This window comes from Glandiceps talaboti, chromosome 18, assembly GCF_964340395.1.
Source record: "Glandiceps talaboti chromosome 18, keGlaTala1.1, whole genome shotgun sequence".
NCBI classification, from domain to species: domain Eukaryota; kingdom Metazoa; phylum Hemichordata; class Enteropneusta; family Spengelidae; genus Glandiceps; species Glandiceps talaboti.
The window spans coordinates 16,551,569-16,570,000 of NC_135566.1; the positions used below are offsets into that span (position 1 = coordinate 16,551,569).

General features: G+C 35.4%; 2 protein-coding genes across 2 annotated transcripts in view; one reads left to right on the forward strand and one right to left on the reverse strand.

The window, feature by feature from the left end:
• Positions 1 to 3,754: 3,754 nt before the first annotated feature.
• Positions 3,755 to 7,156, reverse strand: LOC144449532 (transmembrane protein 17-like). Its single transcript, XM_078140075.1, has 4 exons — positions 7,054 to 7,156; positions 6,492 to 6,595; positions 5,199 to 5,312; positions 3,755 to 4,706 (listed from the first exon to the last, which is right to left on the reverse strand). Exons 1-4 carry the CDS (start codon positions 7,154 to 7,156, stop codon positions 4,425 to 4,427), a joined length of 603 nt encoding a protein of 200 aa, XP_077996201.1. The 3' UTR covers positions 3,755 to 4,424.
• Positions 7,157 to 7,405: 249 nt separating this feature from the next.
• Positions 7,406 to 18,432, forward strand: part of LOC144449756 (F-box only protein 21-like) — a 14,154-nt gene continuing 3,127 nt past the window's right edge. The window contains exons 1-10 of the mRNA XM_078140333.1: positions 7,406 to 7,590; positions 8,583 to 8,831; positions 9,387 to 9,511; positions 10,315 to 10,458; positions 11,216 to 11,352; positions 12,220 to 12,353; positions 13,193 to 13,387; positions 14,314 to 14,422; positions 15,404 to 15,523; positions 17,378 to 17,448. Of these exons, the coding sequence (XP_077996459.1) occupies positions 7,406 to 7,590; positions 8,583 to 8,831; positions 9,387 to 9,511; positions 10,315 to 10,458; positions 11,216 to 11,352; positions 12,220 to 12,353; positions 13,193 to 13,387; positions 14,314 to 14,422; positions 15,404 to 15,523; positions 17,378 to 17,448 (1,469 nt within the window). The remainder of the gene's footprint in view (positions 7,591 to 8,582; positions 8,832 to 9,386; positions 9,512 to 10,314; positions 10,459 to 11,215; positions 11,353 to 12,219; positions 12,354 to 13,192; positions 13,388 to 14,313; positions 14,423 to 15,403; positions 15,524 to 17,377; positions 17,449 to 18,432) is intronic.

Here is an 18,432-nt window from a genome sequence, read left to right on the forward strand (position 1 = left end):
CAACAACAAATTACAGACAAGTCACCTATGGAGGTTGTTCATTCTCATGTGTCGCCCCCAAACTATGGAACTCTTTGCCACTTGACATTCGCCAAGCCTCCAGCCTGGATTGTTTCAAAACAAAACTGAAGACTTATTTGTTCACCAAAGCATATGATGTACTTTAGCCATTCAGCACTACTGAACAGAACATTGCTCTGGAAATCCGCTATAGAAATTTATGATTGATTGACTGATTGGTTGATTGAATGACATAGCCAAAATGAAGCATAAGTGAAGGGTCTAGACTAGTACTCCTTTAGTTCACTATATTATAATTCCTCATCTGCCGACAAATATGACTTTACATGTTATGCTGACAAGTGTCTAAGCTTACATAATGGCTCACTTCAAATAGTGATTTGTTGTAATAGTGTACGAGTGCACTTAGTAGGAATCATCATCATCACGTGACAAGTCTACTCTGTCAGGTGTCACCAACCATCTGTCATTAAATCATCAGTCGGCCAGAAGAAGCATCCAGGATAGGACGTTAAACTGTTGCCATTCAAAACAACAGCTAGTCCAGTAGAATATATTATAATTACTTTGTTGCTAACTTCATACCTGAATGATTGAGAATATTCACTTAGTATGGATGTTAACTCAATGTGCAAAATTGGCTTACTGGTACTATACAACTGCTGATATCAGACCGTGAACAAACAGAATGTTTACAAACAGGGAAAGTAAGTTAATGAATTTGATTAATAACACCTGGGTTAGCATGTTAGAACAGCAGAAACTTGTATTACACACCATGGTTTGATAAGAATAGTTTTATGGTCTCTTTATGTGTACATGAAATGCCAGGGAGACTGGAAATTTGTTTGTGAATGTGAACAATTATGTAAAGTGGTCATAAAAGTGTTCTTATCAAATCATGGTGTTAGTAATACATGTCTCTCTACTTCCAACATGCTGTGCTAAATGTTATTAATCCAATTCAGTTCTTTACTTTCCCTGTTTATAACAGGTTCCATTTGTCCATGGTCTGATGTCAGCAGTTGTAATTTAACCACTTTTAGGTGTGAGATTCAGTTTGTGAAAATAAATCCTACCAAGACACATTAATATCAAAAGTTTGATTAAAAATCTACTGTAGCAATATGTATGCCTCTATGGAAATAATTTAATTTGGTGAATTTATTTTCATTAATTTTACAATATAAAAAATATTTCCATATAACTATTTTTTTTACAAAAAATTGTCACAAAGATAGTAAAACAAAATCGCTCATGAATTCATTTGTACTCAGTGTCTATCTGTTTATTATTACAAATTAGGAATGACCAAGACAGCAATTTTAATTATACAAGTACTTCGAATTTTTATATTAAATCTTATATTTACTTTTTCATTCATTTAATTTCTTCTCTAAAAAATAAATTATGTACAGAAATGAAAAAGATTCTTTTGATAATTCAATCAAGTTTCGCTATCAAAGTACGAAAAGTGAAAAGTTTACAATCAACTTTAACAAAATCGTTCTTAGTGTGTACATACTCTGATTGACAGGTTTGTTATTGTGTACATTCCTTTAACGTGTACTAGTCTTATGATTCACACATGCGTGTGCTTCGTGAGCCTCACAAAATGGAGACCTAGCTAGTAAGTTGGGACGTTCGAACAAAAAGTTTTGAATCTGACCAGAAATTAATTTGATTCAAAAAAAAGACTTTCTCCCAAAGTGAACTCTGGAGGAATGCACTGAAATATCGCGAGCCAAATTCAACATGGTGGTCACAACTTGAGATGAGTGAGAGCTTCAACAAAAGTGAACATGATTTTTGATGTATTGCACCTATCAACAACCACAAAGCATTTTATCTGGGCATGGGTAACAGAATTTATCAATCACTCAAGTTTGTACTGCATACCGGTAATCTTACAGCCGCACTATCTGCAACCGGAACGTTCTTCAAAAATGTTTTGTAAGCTATAATGACTTAATTGTGATACTGTCCACACTGTACAGTACTCAATCCCCTGTGGGTAAACACATTTGTGTAGCTGTATACATAGTATAGTGCGATATATCAAATCAAATTTTTTTTGGGTCCACATCTAAAAATCAGCACTCCCAATGAATCACAATTTCAACTTATTATCATACTAATCATAGATAAAATAGACCTCTAATTGATATGTACAATGTCTAATTATTGGTATTTTAATAAATTTCAGTGAATATATTGTTGGTTGTCTGATCGAAAAAAATGATGCCCCAGTTACAGCTGCGACAGGTTTAAAGGAATATACACAATACCAAATTTTTGGATTACTTCAAATCACTGTTGATGCAGTTAAAAACACTAAGATAAATTAAATTTACAATGATAGTGACAATAGGAATCAATTTCCAAATCAATAATACATGAATATATATACATATACAAAAGTTCCATTTAAAAAAAAAAGAGACAGAGAATATTAATAAAGTTAATGAAATATACATTTATATATACACTAAAATAAGTAGAAACAGATCAATAACAGTTATGACATCATTGTTTATAATCAGAGGAAGTTGGTCATGAAAAAACCCAAAAGCAACCTAAAATGTGCCAAAAAAATTTATGTGAGCTTTAACCTTCATTTTGTGAATATTTTTTTTTTAAAAGTCCCATAATTCAATCCCTGGTTCTTGTACAATAATTATCTTTTTAGTAGAGTCGTAAGAATCAGAAAGGATCATTTCATTCAGGACCAATCTGATTAAAATCAGCTTTAGGAAACTTGGCGTGATTTCTTTATTTACCTCCTACTTTTATGTCATCTGTTCTTTATTTGTTCTGCGAGTGCTCGATACCTACATTTGACACAAATACCATAGGTGTTCTCATACTGAATCTCATACTAATGTGTAGCCAACCAGAATCTGTCTTACAATATAACCCTTGGCATTCGAAATTGAAACAATGAGTACCACCAAACAATAATGATAACATATATTGTTCTCTGCACTCAAGCTATTTTCGAACAGAGCGTTCTGAAGTACTGTATCGGCCCCTTACACATTCTCATTCGCGGAGTAATTTCACTTGGCGCGCTCGTTTTGTCTGAGAACACAGTCACCTATTGTATTGTGTCAGATGTAGGTACAAGGTGCTCACAGAACAAGTGACAATAAAAGTAGGAGGTAAAATAAAGAAATCGCGCTAAGATCCCTACATCAGATTTTAATCAGATTAGTTCAGGACCAACTTCTGCAATAGTTCTTCCATACAATTATTTTCATTGACAACTCTTAATCTTAATCTAACTTGGACCTTCAGAGAGTGTTTAATAATTAAGACATTAGTATTCACCTGTGATGACAAATTAAGGTATTGTACGAGATGTTATCAATTTTAGAGACAAGAATTTAAAACCAAAGTTTTGTCAAAGCAGGGATGAATGGACTCAGCAACAAAAGGTATGGAGTTTCCTACATACAATCTGACTAGTTATCAATTTGCTATATTACAGAGCATAATGGTCTGAGTAATTGCAAACTGGGCGTTTCCAATAAATTCTGACTCACTATATCATGATGTTTAAACATGGTTAGCTGTATGTGTGTGTGTGTGTGTGTGTGTGTGTGTGTGTGTGTGTGTATGTATGTATGTATGTATGTAATTATTTCACTCTGAAATAATTACATACATACAAGTAATGTTGATTGTACAAATGATAGCCAATTTGCAATCCAAAATATGCTAACTTCTGGTTTTCAAAAAAGACAAAAGATTATACATTTTGGACACTAGGAGTGCTATTTAGAGGCAAGGGCCACAATAGTTTAGTACTGTATGCCTCCTTTGACAAACTACCATTTCTAAGTGTTTTAAGGATAGGGTTGATAGCATTCTTTGCCAGCCTGAATACTTCAGCCTATTCATTTACGATGATTATATTTTTAGAACCTCACAGAGCTATCTCTGTTTTACTGACCACTTCTTGTACTGCTGTGTCAAGTGGTTAGCATAGCAAATGTTTCAGCCGTCTTTTCCCATTATGTGGGGTGCCCTCTTGTGACACTTCTGTGAAAAATGGCTGCAAAGCAGGTAACCAGAATATGGCACATTGAGCAATGCATGCTTTGAATCTCTTCTCAAGTGACTGTCACAATTCTGAATAGCCTAGAGGCGGAGTAAAGGACTGAACGATTGATTTTAGTTGTAATAATACCTAGTCTGGTGTGATCGGATGGACAACTATTCTACAATGGTCTGGGGGAAAAATCCAAGACGAGATCATTTTTAGCTACCATTAAAGTGACAATATTTATAACAATAACTGATTCCTGCTTATCACTGGAATGGTACCATGTCTTTTTCATACAGCACTGTTAAAGATGTACAAGGTGTACAAGTTCAAGTTTGAGAATAAATGAGTTGAACTATGCCCTTGACTCAAACCTTGGATGAAGTAAGTAGGTATCGTCTTCAATATCTGGTAGGTCATCAAACTGTAACAGATGAAATTTGGTCATTTGATGATCCGCCATTACTCGAATTGCTACAAAACCGGAGATAATCTCAAACGTAATAAAGATGATAAAAATGATATGAACGGAATATTCTATTGGCAAGACGTATGATCCTTGGTCCGCTATCAGGAATAGACTCAGCGGTAATTGAATAACAAGCGTCAACAACCAAAATCCAGCCAGTTCCGGAACCTGGAATGTACAGTAATAAAAAAAACTATGCATTGATACAAGGTAGTAACATATATATATCATGACTTACACAGGTTCTAACACAAAAGAAGTTCACAGATTTCTAGCATTGAGCTTTTGACCTGTCTGAAACCAGGAATGAGTCACATTGCAAGTCTGTGAGGGACAAAACTGTGGCAAAACGGCTTTAGCTGAACACTCCCATAGCTACAATCATAACATCCACTGGGAATGTCTTTCCATTATTGAAACATCCCATTCTCCTCATGATTTCTCGAGAAAGATTAGGGAGGCTATCAACATCAGACACACACTGCAATCCCAAGATCAACAGAGACCAGGGCATCGAACTACCTAACATCTACAATCAGCTGATTGTACCGCCACCTGGCGATGTTCGAAATGAAAGGTTCTTTGTAATGAAGTCAGACACCTAACCAAGACTTCAACTTTAGACATACAATGTACGGTATAGTAGAACTCCCAACTTACCTTCTCCATCAAGTTACCCTTATAGCCTAAGTACAGCCTCATGATTTCAATAATGCTAATAACTATGTATAAAGTCAACAGGATGTACCTGTAGAAGTCGTCTAGATAGTGGAACTGGAAGTAAAAAAACAGAACGTATGAGTAAATTACAGATGTTCAAAAGATAACACAAAGTGACATCAACATAGTGGTTGTGTCATAGACTCATACATGAATAATTTAGCAAAGTTTGTATTTTTCACTTTCCATATACGTCAAAGTATGATAGACTATTTTTTTTTTTACTATTATGTTCCTACTTGAAAAATCAATGTGTAACAACATATTCCAAGTCCTTGTTTATATCTCAATAAATTGCAAAAGATTACTAAAGGTGTAAACTGTTTGATATTGTATGAACAATAACACATTTTTACACATTTTTTTTTAGCTTTTTGTAATGTATTGAGTTACAAACAAGGACTTGGTCTATGTTACAATGTATTTCACTCGTGCTTGCAGTGTTTTCTGCTGCACTTGCTATGCTTGTGAAAGTACTGCCGCAGAGAACATTGCAAGCACTCGTGCAAATACCCTGAGTATGCCACACTTGCACTCTCATGTCATGGTTGTGTCATATTATAGCCTTAACGGGTAATAACCATGGGATGGAAACCTTATATCATGTATGTAGTCTTGACCTGGTCGTGACCATTAAGACTAATAACCATTATGTGTATCAGTATGCCCTCTACGCCAATTTGACAGGTCACTGATGCACACAATTTCTAGTGACGCATCAAAATTTGGTGTTCTCTTATCTCTTACTACGTGGTACCTTACAAGAAATGCCAGTTTCTCCTCATTTTGACTCACAACAACAAAATTTGGCTATCACTAGAGGGCACACTGATGTATTTGATTTAAAGGGGAACGCCACTCAATGAAATAGTCTGACATTTTCATAAACTATGGGTTCTGGAGAGTCATTTCATGATTTTACATCACCTACAATTACTTGCGATTTCAGAGAAACATCAAGTTGATCTTGTGACTTTATAGGGTATCTGTGCAGTGTGACATTGCATCATGGGAGTCAGCAGAAATAATATATTCATGGACAGTCCAATATAGTACTATACTACTTCTACTGTCCTATTGATTCTTGGAGTCATGAACAATATATTCTCCAATATATTCATGGTTTCACAATTAATATTCATGGGCTGTTGTACACTGAAGGGAAATAAGCACTCAGGAGTCATGAATATTCATTGTGCTGCCAAATATGGTGTACAGCAATACTATACTTACTTTTAGTTGGTACATTACAATACATGTTACAAGCCAGAATGGGAAGTAGAAGACGTTGAAATACAAACTCATTTGAAGTGATAAACTGGACACAATTTCATTTCCTGAAAAAAAATCAACATTCTCATAAAAAAAAAAACCAATTCAACAGAATGCCTTCAAGTTGAACCATGGAAGTAGAACCATTCTACATGGAAGTAGAATGGGGTTCTACTTCCATGGTTGAACTAACTAAGAAGTTTGAATCTAGCTATGCCTCACAGACCATTATAACTCATCGTATATTTCAGAAAGATATTATCCACTATACATGTATATTGATGTACATGCATACACAAAGTTGTACATGTAGCCAATAATTTGCAACCTTTAGTTGATACAAGGAATCAGACGCAATCAAACTGTTAGCTCCACAGGTTCCAGAGTACTACTAGTACTACACTAGTCTACAGTATTATTACTATGTTCAAAATATATTGGCTGATATGAGACAGTACATTTGTATTTCATGTTAATCTTCTCATTCATTTTATAACAATTTTACGAAAAGTGGAGATTTTACCTGGTTTTATGGTATGTTTTTGTCTGTGATCGATGACAGTGATACCAGGGAACACATATTCAGCAAAGGATGTGAATTTCTGTCTCGCTACGTCCGCCGCCATCTTTAGGTATGTTTACATCACGTGACCTTGTCGAGAGTTGCATTTGCAGACTGTAATTTCGAAAATGATTACATTGATTAAATTCATTGATGGTTGAGTTTCCTCAATCAAAATAATAAAGAAATCTTATACTTTTAAGAAGGTAACTGACTGTATATTTTACGCAACTTAGAAAATAACTACATCATAATATTTACTTACATAAATGTCATGATTCAAAAGGTCAGAGGTCGCTGAACAACAGCAATGATGGCGAGCCCAATAAGCGAGGGTGGAATTTCTCCACTGAATTTGCTTGCGGATGAAATTATCGAATTTATTTTATGCCAAGATCAACTGAATTATAAAGATATAGTGTCATTTTCCTCGACGTGCACAAGATTTAGGGTTATATCAGCAAGCGGGGAAGTGTGGAGAAGAAAACTTTTGCAGAGGTGAGACAATGATATATTATAATGGTACTACGCAATGTTGACATTACATACAAATATGTTAACACCTCGAATTGTCAAAATTGGCTATTATCTATTTGCAGTGTTTACTGTTGACAGTTCCAAGCCGTATCATAGATTGATCACATGGTATAACTGTGTACAGCAATGGATGAATTACATTTTGCAGGAATACTATTTATGGTTTAATTATTCAAAAAGTCTACACACGCTCACTCGGAATATATATATCTAACTTTAATAAGTGTATATATATATATATATATATATATATATATATATATATATATATATATATATATATATATATATATATATATATATATATATATATATATATATATATATATATATATATATATATATATAATATACAATTATGTATATACATGTATAGTAAGGAGGAAAATTGTTTCCTCGTGATCTCTCAAACTGATTGTGATACCCTTTCAGAGGTCGACCTAAGGTCATAATTTAAGTCAGAGGTCATTATATGCTTTCAAAACCTTCCGTCTCCAGTTACCCAACCCCACCTAGTTTTTTCACTGCCAAATCTAAAAAATTTTTGGACATATTTTAAAAACAAATTATAAGATCACAAAAATTGTGAAGTCTCGCCGGAAATAGCTAGTGGATGTGGAAACTGACATCAACTTAAAAAGACAATATAAGTTATGTGACGCTGTTTTTTCCAATCTGTAATGGCTGTACATCTAATGGGAAGAAACAAACAACACAGAGACCGTATGGAAAATAGCAGAAAACATAACTACCTGAACTAGACACTCACACATGAAAAATATATACAAATAAAATCAAGAAATCTACCTACCCCACCTATTCTAAAAGTGAGCATAATTGAAACCACACAATTTTTTTTATTAGGCCTTACTACAAGTTTCTATCAGTATAATGAAATTGTTTATTTATGTACCACAGGCTTTTTGACGCTATTTGTATTTTTTTTTCTCCAGGAGGCCGAGTCTGAGTGATTTGTCATTGGATGCGACTGATAATCAATATGATTGGTTTGATCTCAATAAATTACAAGTACAAATTGGAAGCCAGGTTCATTACTTTGTAAACAAACTGCCACCTTTGTACTATCACCTTGACGACGTGTCCAATGAAGGATTTGAAGCTTTCCAAAAAATTATTACAAAAGATTATTATCATTGGCGTTTTGTTCAAGATGAACTTCTAACTATTCTGTCTGTGCACCTGTAAGTATCAAGATTAGCCTTGATGTTCCAAGTGTCTAGTACTGTTACAGGAGTTTTTGTATTTACACTTATTGCCTATGGCTATGGGTATGATTACAAGATGTCTGTTACCTTCAGGGTATTCTCACTGCCAGACTCGTGACTATCGTCCCTAAGTTTTGTACATATGCGCAGCCACGAGAAGAGAGGGACTTGTCTGTTTCTAAAGGTGGCACACAATCGAGGGCAGGAGATCTAAATATCAATGTTCCATTTTATCATACCCCAAAATTTTCCTGTGTTGATTTACAGACTCATTTTGCTTCTGGTTACTGATTGGTACATGGTCAGTGACAGTGTCAATCAACTTGGATGGGTGCTAGAACTCCATACTGGAACAACTAAAACCATGGATCTATTATTGAGATCCATGCTAAAACTGCCATTATTTAGTAGCTGTCACATTTTCTCTGTTACCAGGACTTCATGAAAGCAAAGTGTTCTAGAGATTGTGACACCAATACTCAACTCACCAAATGACTTATTTATACAATTATTTCTGTCCATTTTTAACAGGAAGGATAGCTTGACAAAAAAATACTACACAGAGAAAGTATTGAGATTTGTGCAACATTACCAACTAAGCAATGAGTGGAAAGCATTTATGTCACTACCCGAAGATGTACATTCACTAGAAAAAGGTAAGTGGACTGATGTGTACAATAGATAGACATTTGAATTCAAGCTGGGTAGTTTGGCATAGGGTTTGATGAGGGCTTTGGACTCCCTAGCATAATTCAGAAAGGTATGTGGACTGCAGCTGATTGTACAATAGATAGACATTTGAATTCAAGCTAGGGAGTTGGGCATAGTTTTTGACGAGGGCTTTGGACTAACTAGCATAATTCAGAAAGGTATGTAGACTGATAGTGGAATAGATAGACATTTGAATTCAAACTAGGGAGTTGGGCATAGGGTTTGATGAGGGCTTTGGACTCCCTAGCATAATTCTGAAAGGTAAGTGGACTGATTGTACAGTAGATAGACATTTGAATTCAGGAGTTGGGCATTAGGTTAGGGCTCTGGAAGAGGGTTAGACTTTCTAGCGTGAGTCTGATATGTATCATCTCCAGTAGGTGGACACTGTTCTACATGTGTCCTGGGTATGTTGTCAAAACCCCCAGCTCTTTAATGCTAAGAAATGTGTTCTATATGTTATAGTTGTGTGAACAAGTTTTTTAAGGCATCAAGCCAGTACATGTAGTCAATACTAGTGAACTCCGTGGGAAGGTGGCGATCACCTGGAACAAAACAAACGACACAAAGAGATCGAGATAGAGGTAAATAAAGACATCTAGCCTAGATTTTAATCAGATTGGTGAATTCCCACATTTCAAATTTCGAACAAGCTTTCACTTGGCAAAGTGTTGAGAAATTTGAATAACATGGATTTTTTGGGTGCATTGGCTATTGAACCCCATTCTGCATTAACTTGCATTTCCAGGTGCAATTCTACTTGCCCAGTGGTGTCAGACATCTTTAGATATCAAAGAAGAAAATATCCATCGTCAAATAGATCATTTGGCAGAACTGGTACTGGTTGCCATTGGTAACAGATATCCAGATCATCCACTTTGTAATAAACATGGTATGTACATGTAACTAGTAAACACAGGAAGTGTAATGCTCAAATAATGTTCAAATATGTTGAAATTTAATGCGTTTTTTCATAGAAATATTAAATGGCCATTTAACATTATGTGAGTCACATTTCAAGATAAGCTTGTTTGTGAAGTAAAATATAACTTAAGAAAGCAAGAAAAGAAAAATGATGACAAAGTGAAGGAGATTGTGGATAAGATTCCTGACGGATTCTTTTAATTAAACTGGATGTATGTTAGCTTGAGAGCATAGATGTGTGTGTGTTTGTGTGTGTGTGTGTGTATGTGTGTGTTTGTGTGTGCGTATGTGTGTGTCTTCATACCCATTGAGGAATTCAAATAAATTTGTATACTAAATTCCTAAAAAATATATGAACTAACACGCACCCATGTGTATAGACAACACACATGCATATACATACATTCACTTCAGTGCTAAACACACACACACACACACACACACACACACACACACACACACACACATACACTTTCACACACACACACACACACACACACACACACTGCATAACTGCACATATTTACATACATACTAACACAAACTATTGTAAATGAAATGAACACATGTCAATGTCAATGAATACACCATATTCCGGTTACTGAGGTTCCAGCCATTTCTCAGGTAACCACCACAAGAGGGTGCACCAGATTCGGCAAAGTGAGGGAATATGGTCTGTTCAGCTAAATTTTATTTTACATCCTCATGATCATGCCTTTTTTCAGTGCCTTGCCAAGTGGAACTGAAAGCTATACAAACTAAAGAAGTCATACAATGCTTGAATACAGTGTTATTTTTTCAAGAAGGTTATAGTGGAAATGAGCAGGACTATTATGACAAGCTAAATTCATATATTGACAAAGTAAGTAAAGAGTGTAAAGTAAAAAACTTTTCAGATTTTTAGCACAAATGAACTAAGGTACTGTAGGGGTATAGATCTAGTAAAGTGTGTGTGTGTGTGTGTGTGTGTGTGTGTGTGTGTGTGTGTGTGTGTGTGTGTGTGTCTGTTTGTGTTAAAAGTCAAAACTGTAGTGTGTAATTTGAAAATTATATAAAACAAATGATTATACTAAATGTAAAGATATGTGAAAATTTCAGAAATTGGTCCAAAATGTATGTCTTGGTCAAAATATTTATTCAAAATAGACATGGTTACCCAGACTCTCACTGGTAGGGGCTCTTCTACAAGACCATCCAGATGAGAGTCTGGGAAACCATGTTTCAACTACCCCGCCTGGGATTCACACAGTACATTTCTTCCAAGTCATAAAAAATGGGCTTACGAGGCCTGTTCGTTGTTATTTAGATCATGTATCAATCACTTGAAAAGTTATAACCTAAATCGTTTAGCATACAATATTGGACGTGATGTATTCCCAGGCATGCACTGCTCTAAAAGCTACTTCTTGCACAGGCGAGTTGGAATCTCGTTTCCCCAGACTCACTTGGGGAGATCTCGTAGGCAGAGCCCCCAGCGGTGAGAGTCTGGGTAACCGAGACTGCAAAATTGCTGAGTGGATTTTTGGATATTTTGTATGAATTTTTTTCGAGATGAGATTATTGTATCCCCATATAATAGACATGTTTGGATTTGGATCATTCAAAGACAAATTTGGATCAATCTGTCAGATCCAGTTAGACACTGAAGAAGGACAAGTGATTTGTTCAAAACATGTCTGTTTCGCAATCAAAAGTAGAAAAATCCATATGTTTTGTTTACCTCTGGTAGGTACTTGAAAGAAGAACTGGAATACCTATAAGTCTGTCTATACTGTATGTATCCATAGCACAGAGACTTGGAATCACACTGCAGCCTGTCAATTTTCCCAATCACTTTTTGCTTCGATATCAGCAGGGAACAGGGTAAGTGGAGAATATACTAGGCATGGTTCCAAGAATCAATAGGACAGTAAAATATAGTTACTTTGGAACGGTAAATTGTAAAAAAATTCAGCATGAATATCTCTTTTTGAACTAGCTGAATAATATGTCTGATGATGGACAGGGACCAAGGATACCAACTACCATCAATTTACCGTCAAGGTCTGTAGTAGACGGATCGAAATGTCGCATTCATTTCCAATTTACCATACCAAAGTAACTGTATTGTACTGCCCAACAGGGTAAGTATTTCAATATTACCAGGTCTCCAGGGAATGGGGTAAATTCTTCAGTGTCATCAGGGAATGAGGTAATCACTTCTTCTCAATGCCCTCAGGCAGGGTACTATGAGTAATTTTCTTTCATTAGAAGGAAGGACAAGTAAACCACTTTCATCAATAAACAGGCTATTGTAATATGGATTTCATTGTCCCATGGGAAATAAGTAGTTCTATTACAGGGATAAATTGATGTAATCATAGAACAGGGTGAGGACTTCAGCATAGTTCAAAGGCATTTTCGCAATGGGGTTATATGTTGATTTGTTCAAATTCTGACAATTTTCCTGAATTGTTAATTTTCAAACATTCTGACAATGGTATGTTATTGTATAATTCTGATGGATTTTTTTGTTGATTTGTATATATTCAAACAGTCCATTTATTTGTTGATTTGTTCAAATTCTTAAGATGGTTTTATTGTTGATTATACAAATTCTTAAGATGGTTTTATTGTTGATTTGTACAAATTGTGAGAATGGTTTTGTTTTTCTAATTTATACAAACTATGAGTATTTTATTTATTTATTTATTTATTTGTAGGGATTCTGAGGATGATTACATTTACATAGATGTCTTCAACAAGGGTAAATTATTAGAGCGACATGATTGCTTGGAGATATCACCAGCTGTAGCATCTACCTCCAGTCGATATTTTGATAGCTGTGATCCCAAAGCTGTCTTCATTCGTATGACATCCAATCTACTTAGAATCAACCCTCACAGAGATGACAATAGGTATTGTTAATGCTAATTTTCAACAGAATAGGAACCCCTCCCCCCCCCTCTCTCCTCTACACACACCATGCCCCTTCTCTCCAGGATGTCATGTACTACCTCCAGTCGATATTTTGATAGTTGTAATTCCGAAGCTGTTTTCATTCGTATAACATCAAATCTATAGTACTTAGAATCAATCCTCACAGAGATGACAATAGGTATATGTTAAGGCTAATTTACACCAATATAGGAACCCCTCACGTCTACACATACCACACCCCTCTGTAGGATGGCATATACTACTTTCGGTCAATGCTTTGATACCTGTTATTCCAAAGCTATTTTCATTCATATTACATCCAATTTACATGTACTTAGAATCAACCCATGTACAATATGTATGTCACTGCCGACAGGCCCCTTCCTCAGTAATTTGTCATATACTGGTTCCCCCTTTTTGCAGCAATATTTGGAGTATTGAGTTTCTGTGTAGCAAAAAATAAAGTATGTGTCACACAAGTTTATCCCAAATTAAAAGATTAAAATTTACATCATCAATGTCAATAGCATGTCATTTGAAGAAGCTGAACATTGTTATTTATACCATTTCACAAAACCAAAAATATGAAAGTATTACCATGAACTTCCGACTAGAACCTCTGCCCTTTTTCACTTGTTACCATGATGGCAGAATAGCAGATATGGACTGAGATTGATGGAGTTTACTTGGTAACAACGGGGCCCTAAGGCTGAGTTACATAATCTACCATTCCAATGTTCCAAAGATTGGCTTTAGCTTCCTACACAGTTGCTTTATATACAAGTGCCCATCAACATCTAACTGATATGATACCATCACCTATACCTTCTTAGTTTCCAACAAAGTTACTTCACTAGTACCCATCAAGATCCAACTGATTTTATGTGGGTTTTTTTGTCAACAGTGGTTTGAGGAATGCCTTGGAGTTGTACCTGGTTCTCTGTCCTGATGACATAGAGGTTAGACTACTCCAGGCTAGAGTCTACTTGCACCTTAATATCAATCTAAAGGAGGTTAGTCAAACTATTCTGTTATTGTCATTGTTACTGGGTGTTTTCCTAAAATGCTTACAAGTAAATATTGTGTTTCATGTATATTTACTATGTGTTAATATGTATACAAATTTTACCAGATTTCACCCCTGTATTATTGTAGTTCCCAAATCTTAGGGAATACACTGACCAATGTATGTATAGTTTGTGATAAAGTATTGTTCAATGCCTCGATCATGTGGTGGGACAATACTACGACAGAACCCCCCCCCCCCCCATGATTGTGAGTGTTGGTATGTCATACTTGTGCTTTTTGCATGAGTACTCATACATGATATTCTCTGCAGTAGCCTTACTCTTGAAATTGCAGCAGGAAATGCTTCAAGCATTGGTGCAAAAAATCCAAGCACCCAAACAGGGGCGCGTTCAGTAGACAAAATGCCCGCAAATGTGTCGAAACGTTTTGTTCATGGACGACTAATTGTCATAGTGTTTCGCAGGTGACCCGGGATGAAGGAAGGCGGAAGAGGGAGGTGACTCGCCAAAAGCCAAGATGGCGGCCACGAATTCTCACTTCGTTTGACGAATTTGAGTTTTTGTGAAGGATTCCTTAGTGCTCATTAGTTTTGATTCACCTCTGCAAAAAATTTCATGGAATTGGTCATTTACAATTGGCCACGGTATTTAGAAATACAAATACCCGTCAGGATAATGGTACGATCGATTTGACGTACATTGAGCAATGCAAGATAAAGTTGGGGTCAGGTCACAGGTCAAAGATCACTTCATTAGTGTAAGAATAGTGTATGCATAAATAACAGGCCTTTTTAAGGCATTCTAGTATCCTGACAGTACTGCAAAGGTGTGATTTAACTATGCGCATCGTCTTTTCAGTGATTAGTGCTGAATGTTCACAAAATGCGACAATTTTCTATTTGAATGTACCGCTGAATAAAAAGTTCACATCACCATCTCTAAACATTAAGCATTTCTCAAACACAGGTGATGGAAGATCTAAGTGATATAGGTGCTACATCAGCTGTGCAGGAAAACATAATCTCCCATCTCCTATATCAAGTCAGGGTGCGTGAACTTCTGAACAGAGCGTCTAAAACTGCAGAGGTAATAACAAGCTTGTAATTCTTATAATAACGTTTACAGGTAGTTGACAAATTAACTGAAGTCTTGAGATCAGGTCAGATCAATCAAGCTTCCTGGGTTGAATTTATGCTAAGAGAAGCCACTGAGAATCTGTCAAGTCAAGCATTACCAGGGCAAGAAGAGGTAGAGTAGGACCTCTAATTTTTTTTATTACTTTGTTCTGGTATACTCTGTAAACTGTCCTGCTTCATTAACAACTTTAAAAGTTCACAAATTCTGTGTTTTTATTTATTAACAGTTTCTGAATTTATATCAAAATACTGATCATTTCCCATGTTTTCTAACAAATACCTGTCACTTATCTGTGTATATGGTTTGGTTATTATTGGTGTTGGTGTTGGTGTTGGTGTTGGTGTTGGTGTTGGTGTTGTTGGTGTTGGTGTTGGTGATGGTTTTGGTGATGGTTTTGGTGTTGGTGTTGGTGTTGGTGTTGGTGATGGTGTTGGTGGTGTTGGTGTTGGTGTTGGTGATGGTGTTGGTGTTGTTAGTGTTGGTGTTGGTGATGGTGTTGGTGTTGGTGTTGGTGTTGGTGTTGGTGCTGGTGATGGTGTTGGTGTTGGTGTTGTTGGTGTTGGTGTTGGTGTTGGTGTTATTTTTGGTGTTGGTGTTTCTAAATTTTGTGATGAATGATATTCTAGTAGGATACATAGTGTTATATACTGACATAATAGAAACTTGCTGACTATAGACATAACAATCCTGTCATGTATCATAGACACATATATATGAATCTTGTCATTATAGACTCAGATTATAAACCCACATATAGAAATCCAGTCATTATAGACTCACATATAGAAATCCAGTCATTATAGATTCACATATAGAAATCCTCTCATTGTAGACTAACATATAGAAATCCTGTCATTGTAGACTCACATATAGAAATCCTGTCATTATAGACTCACCTATAGAAATCCTGTCATTATAGATTCACATATAGAAATCCTCTCATTGTAGACTCACATATAGAAATCCTGACATTATAGACTCACATATAGAAATCCTCTCATTGTAGACTCACATATAGAAATCCTGTCATTATAGACTCACATATAGAAATCCTCTCATTAGAGACTCACCTATAGAAATCCTGTCATTATAGACTCACATATAGAAATCCTCTCATTGTAGACTCACATATAGAAATCCTGTCATTATAGATTCACATATAGAAATCCTCTCATTGTAGACTCACATATAGAAATCCTGTCATTATAGATTCACATATAGAAATCCTCTCATTGTAGACTCACATATAGAAATCCTGTCATTATAGACTCACATACAGAAATCCTGTCATTATAGACTCACATATAGAAATCCTGTCATTATAGACTCACATATAGAAATCCTGTCATTATAGACTCACATATAGAAATCCTGTCATTATAGACTCACATATAGAAATCCTGTCATTATAGACTCACATATAGAAATCCTCTCATTGTAGACTCACATATAGAAATCCTGTCATTATAGACTCACATATAGAAATCCTCTCATTGTAGACTCACATATAGAAATGCTGTCATTATAGATTCACATATAGAAATCCTGTCATTATAGACTCACATATAGAAATCCTGTCATTATAGACTCACCTATAGAAATCCTGTTAATATAGACTCACCTATAGAAATCATGTCATTATAGACTCACATATAGAAATCCTGTTAATATTGACTCACATGGAGGAATTTACAAGGCCTACATGAGTAGTGTCTTGACATTTCTTATGTAAATATTTTATGTGTAGAGATCGTTTGTATTTATCTGTATGCTCACAAGACCTTTACTTTGTCCCCATCTTAGATACGGGCTAAACAGCGACATGAGCATGAGGAAGTCTGCTTTTCTGTTGGAATGATAATGAAACATAAAAGGTAAGTTGAGGCATATGCTATACTACATTTTGTGTCATTTCCATTGTTCAAACCATATTTCTTATTTTCATTATCAGGACACTGGTTGTGATTTCCAGTTAATGAAATAGTTTTAACACATTCAAAGTGTCTGCAAGCTTTCTTACTTCGATAAAACTGCAAACTTGTTAATCATCACAGTGAAACTGTCTGCATACTTGTTATATGGATAACAATTAGGTATTTGTTTTGGTTTATAAAACAATTTTATCATGGCTTCCTACTTGAAAAATCAATGTGAAAAGTCTGTGTTTGTAAATCAATACATAATTGCGAAAAGCTAAAAGATGTGTAAAAAGTTTGTTAATATACATACAATAACAAACATTTTACACATTTTTGCATTGTATTGAGTAACAAACACAGACTCTATCAATGTTGTGTCACGTGGTGATGTTTCAAGTCGGAAGCCACGATAACATTGTTTTTATAAGTTAAAAATCCAAAATTAGTACCTTATCCTCATCCATATGGTCGCTCTACCATCATAATGAAACTGTCTGCAAACTTGTTAACCATCACCATGGTGATGTCCGTCAACTGGCAAACACATGTACATGCTGCCTTGCCTAAAACGTGCCGCAAACGACAACTTCTATGTTCAAAAAGTATGTAAAACCTCTCCATAAACCAACATAGCCTCAAATACGCCACAACAAAACATTGGAACTCTCTGCCTGACTCTTTGAAAAAAACTAGTAAAGAGCCGACTGTAAGCTGCTTTTAATAAACAACACCTTTTTTCAAATTGATTTGTGTATTGTTTCTGTTCTCACTTTATTTTCCGTTTGTCAAATGAATTCTTGTTAATTTCAAAGCTGTCAGTCTGACACAACACACCGCATGATCACACTGAGTTCTTCTTTGGGCCCACAAACTCAACTAGTTCCTAAGAACTATTTTTGTGGCCCTAGCCAGAAATTTGTTTATAATTCTGTACATGAT

Excerpts from the sequence above, each read along its gene's own strand:
- LOC144449532 (XM_078140075.1), bottom strand. The coding sequence starts at position 7,156 with ATGGCGGCGGACGTAGCGAGACAGAAATTCACATCCTTTGCTGAATAT. Across the intron at positions 6,596-7,053 it reads AAAACATACCATAAAACCAG|GAAATGAAATTGTGTCCAGT; the intron begins GTAAAATCTCCA and ends ATTTTTTTTCAG. Across the intron at positions 5,313-6,491 it reads TTGTAATGTACCAACTAAAA|TTCCACTATCTAGACGACTT; the intron begins GTAAGTATAGTA and ends TTTTACTTCCAG.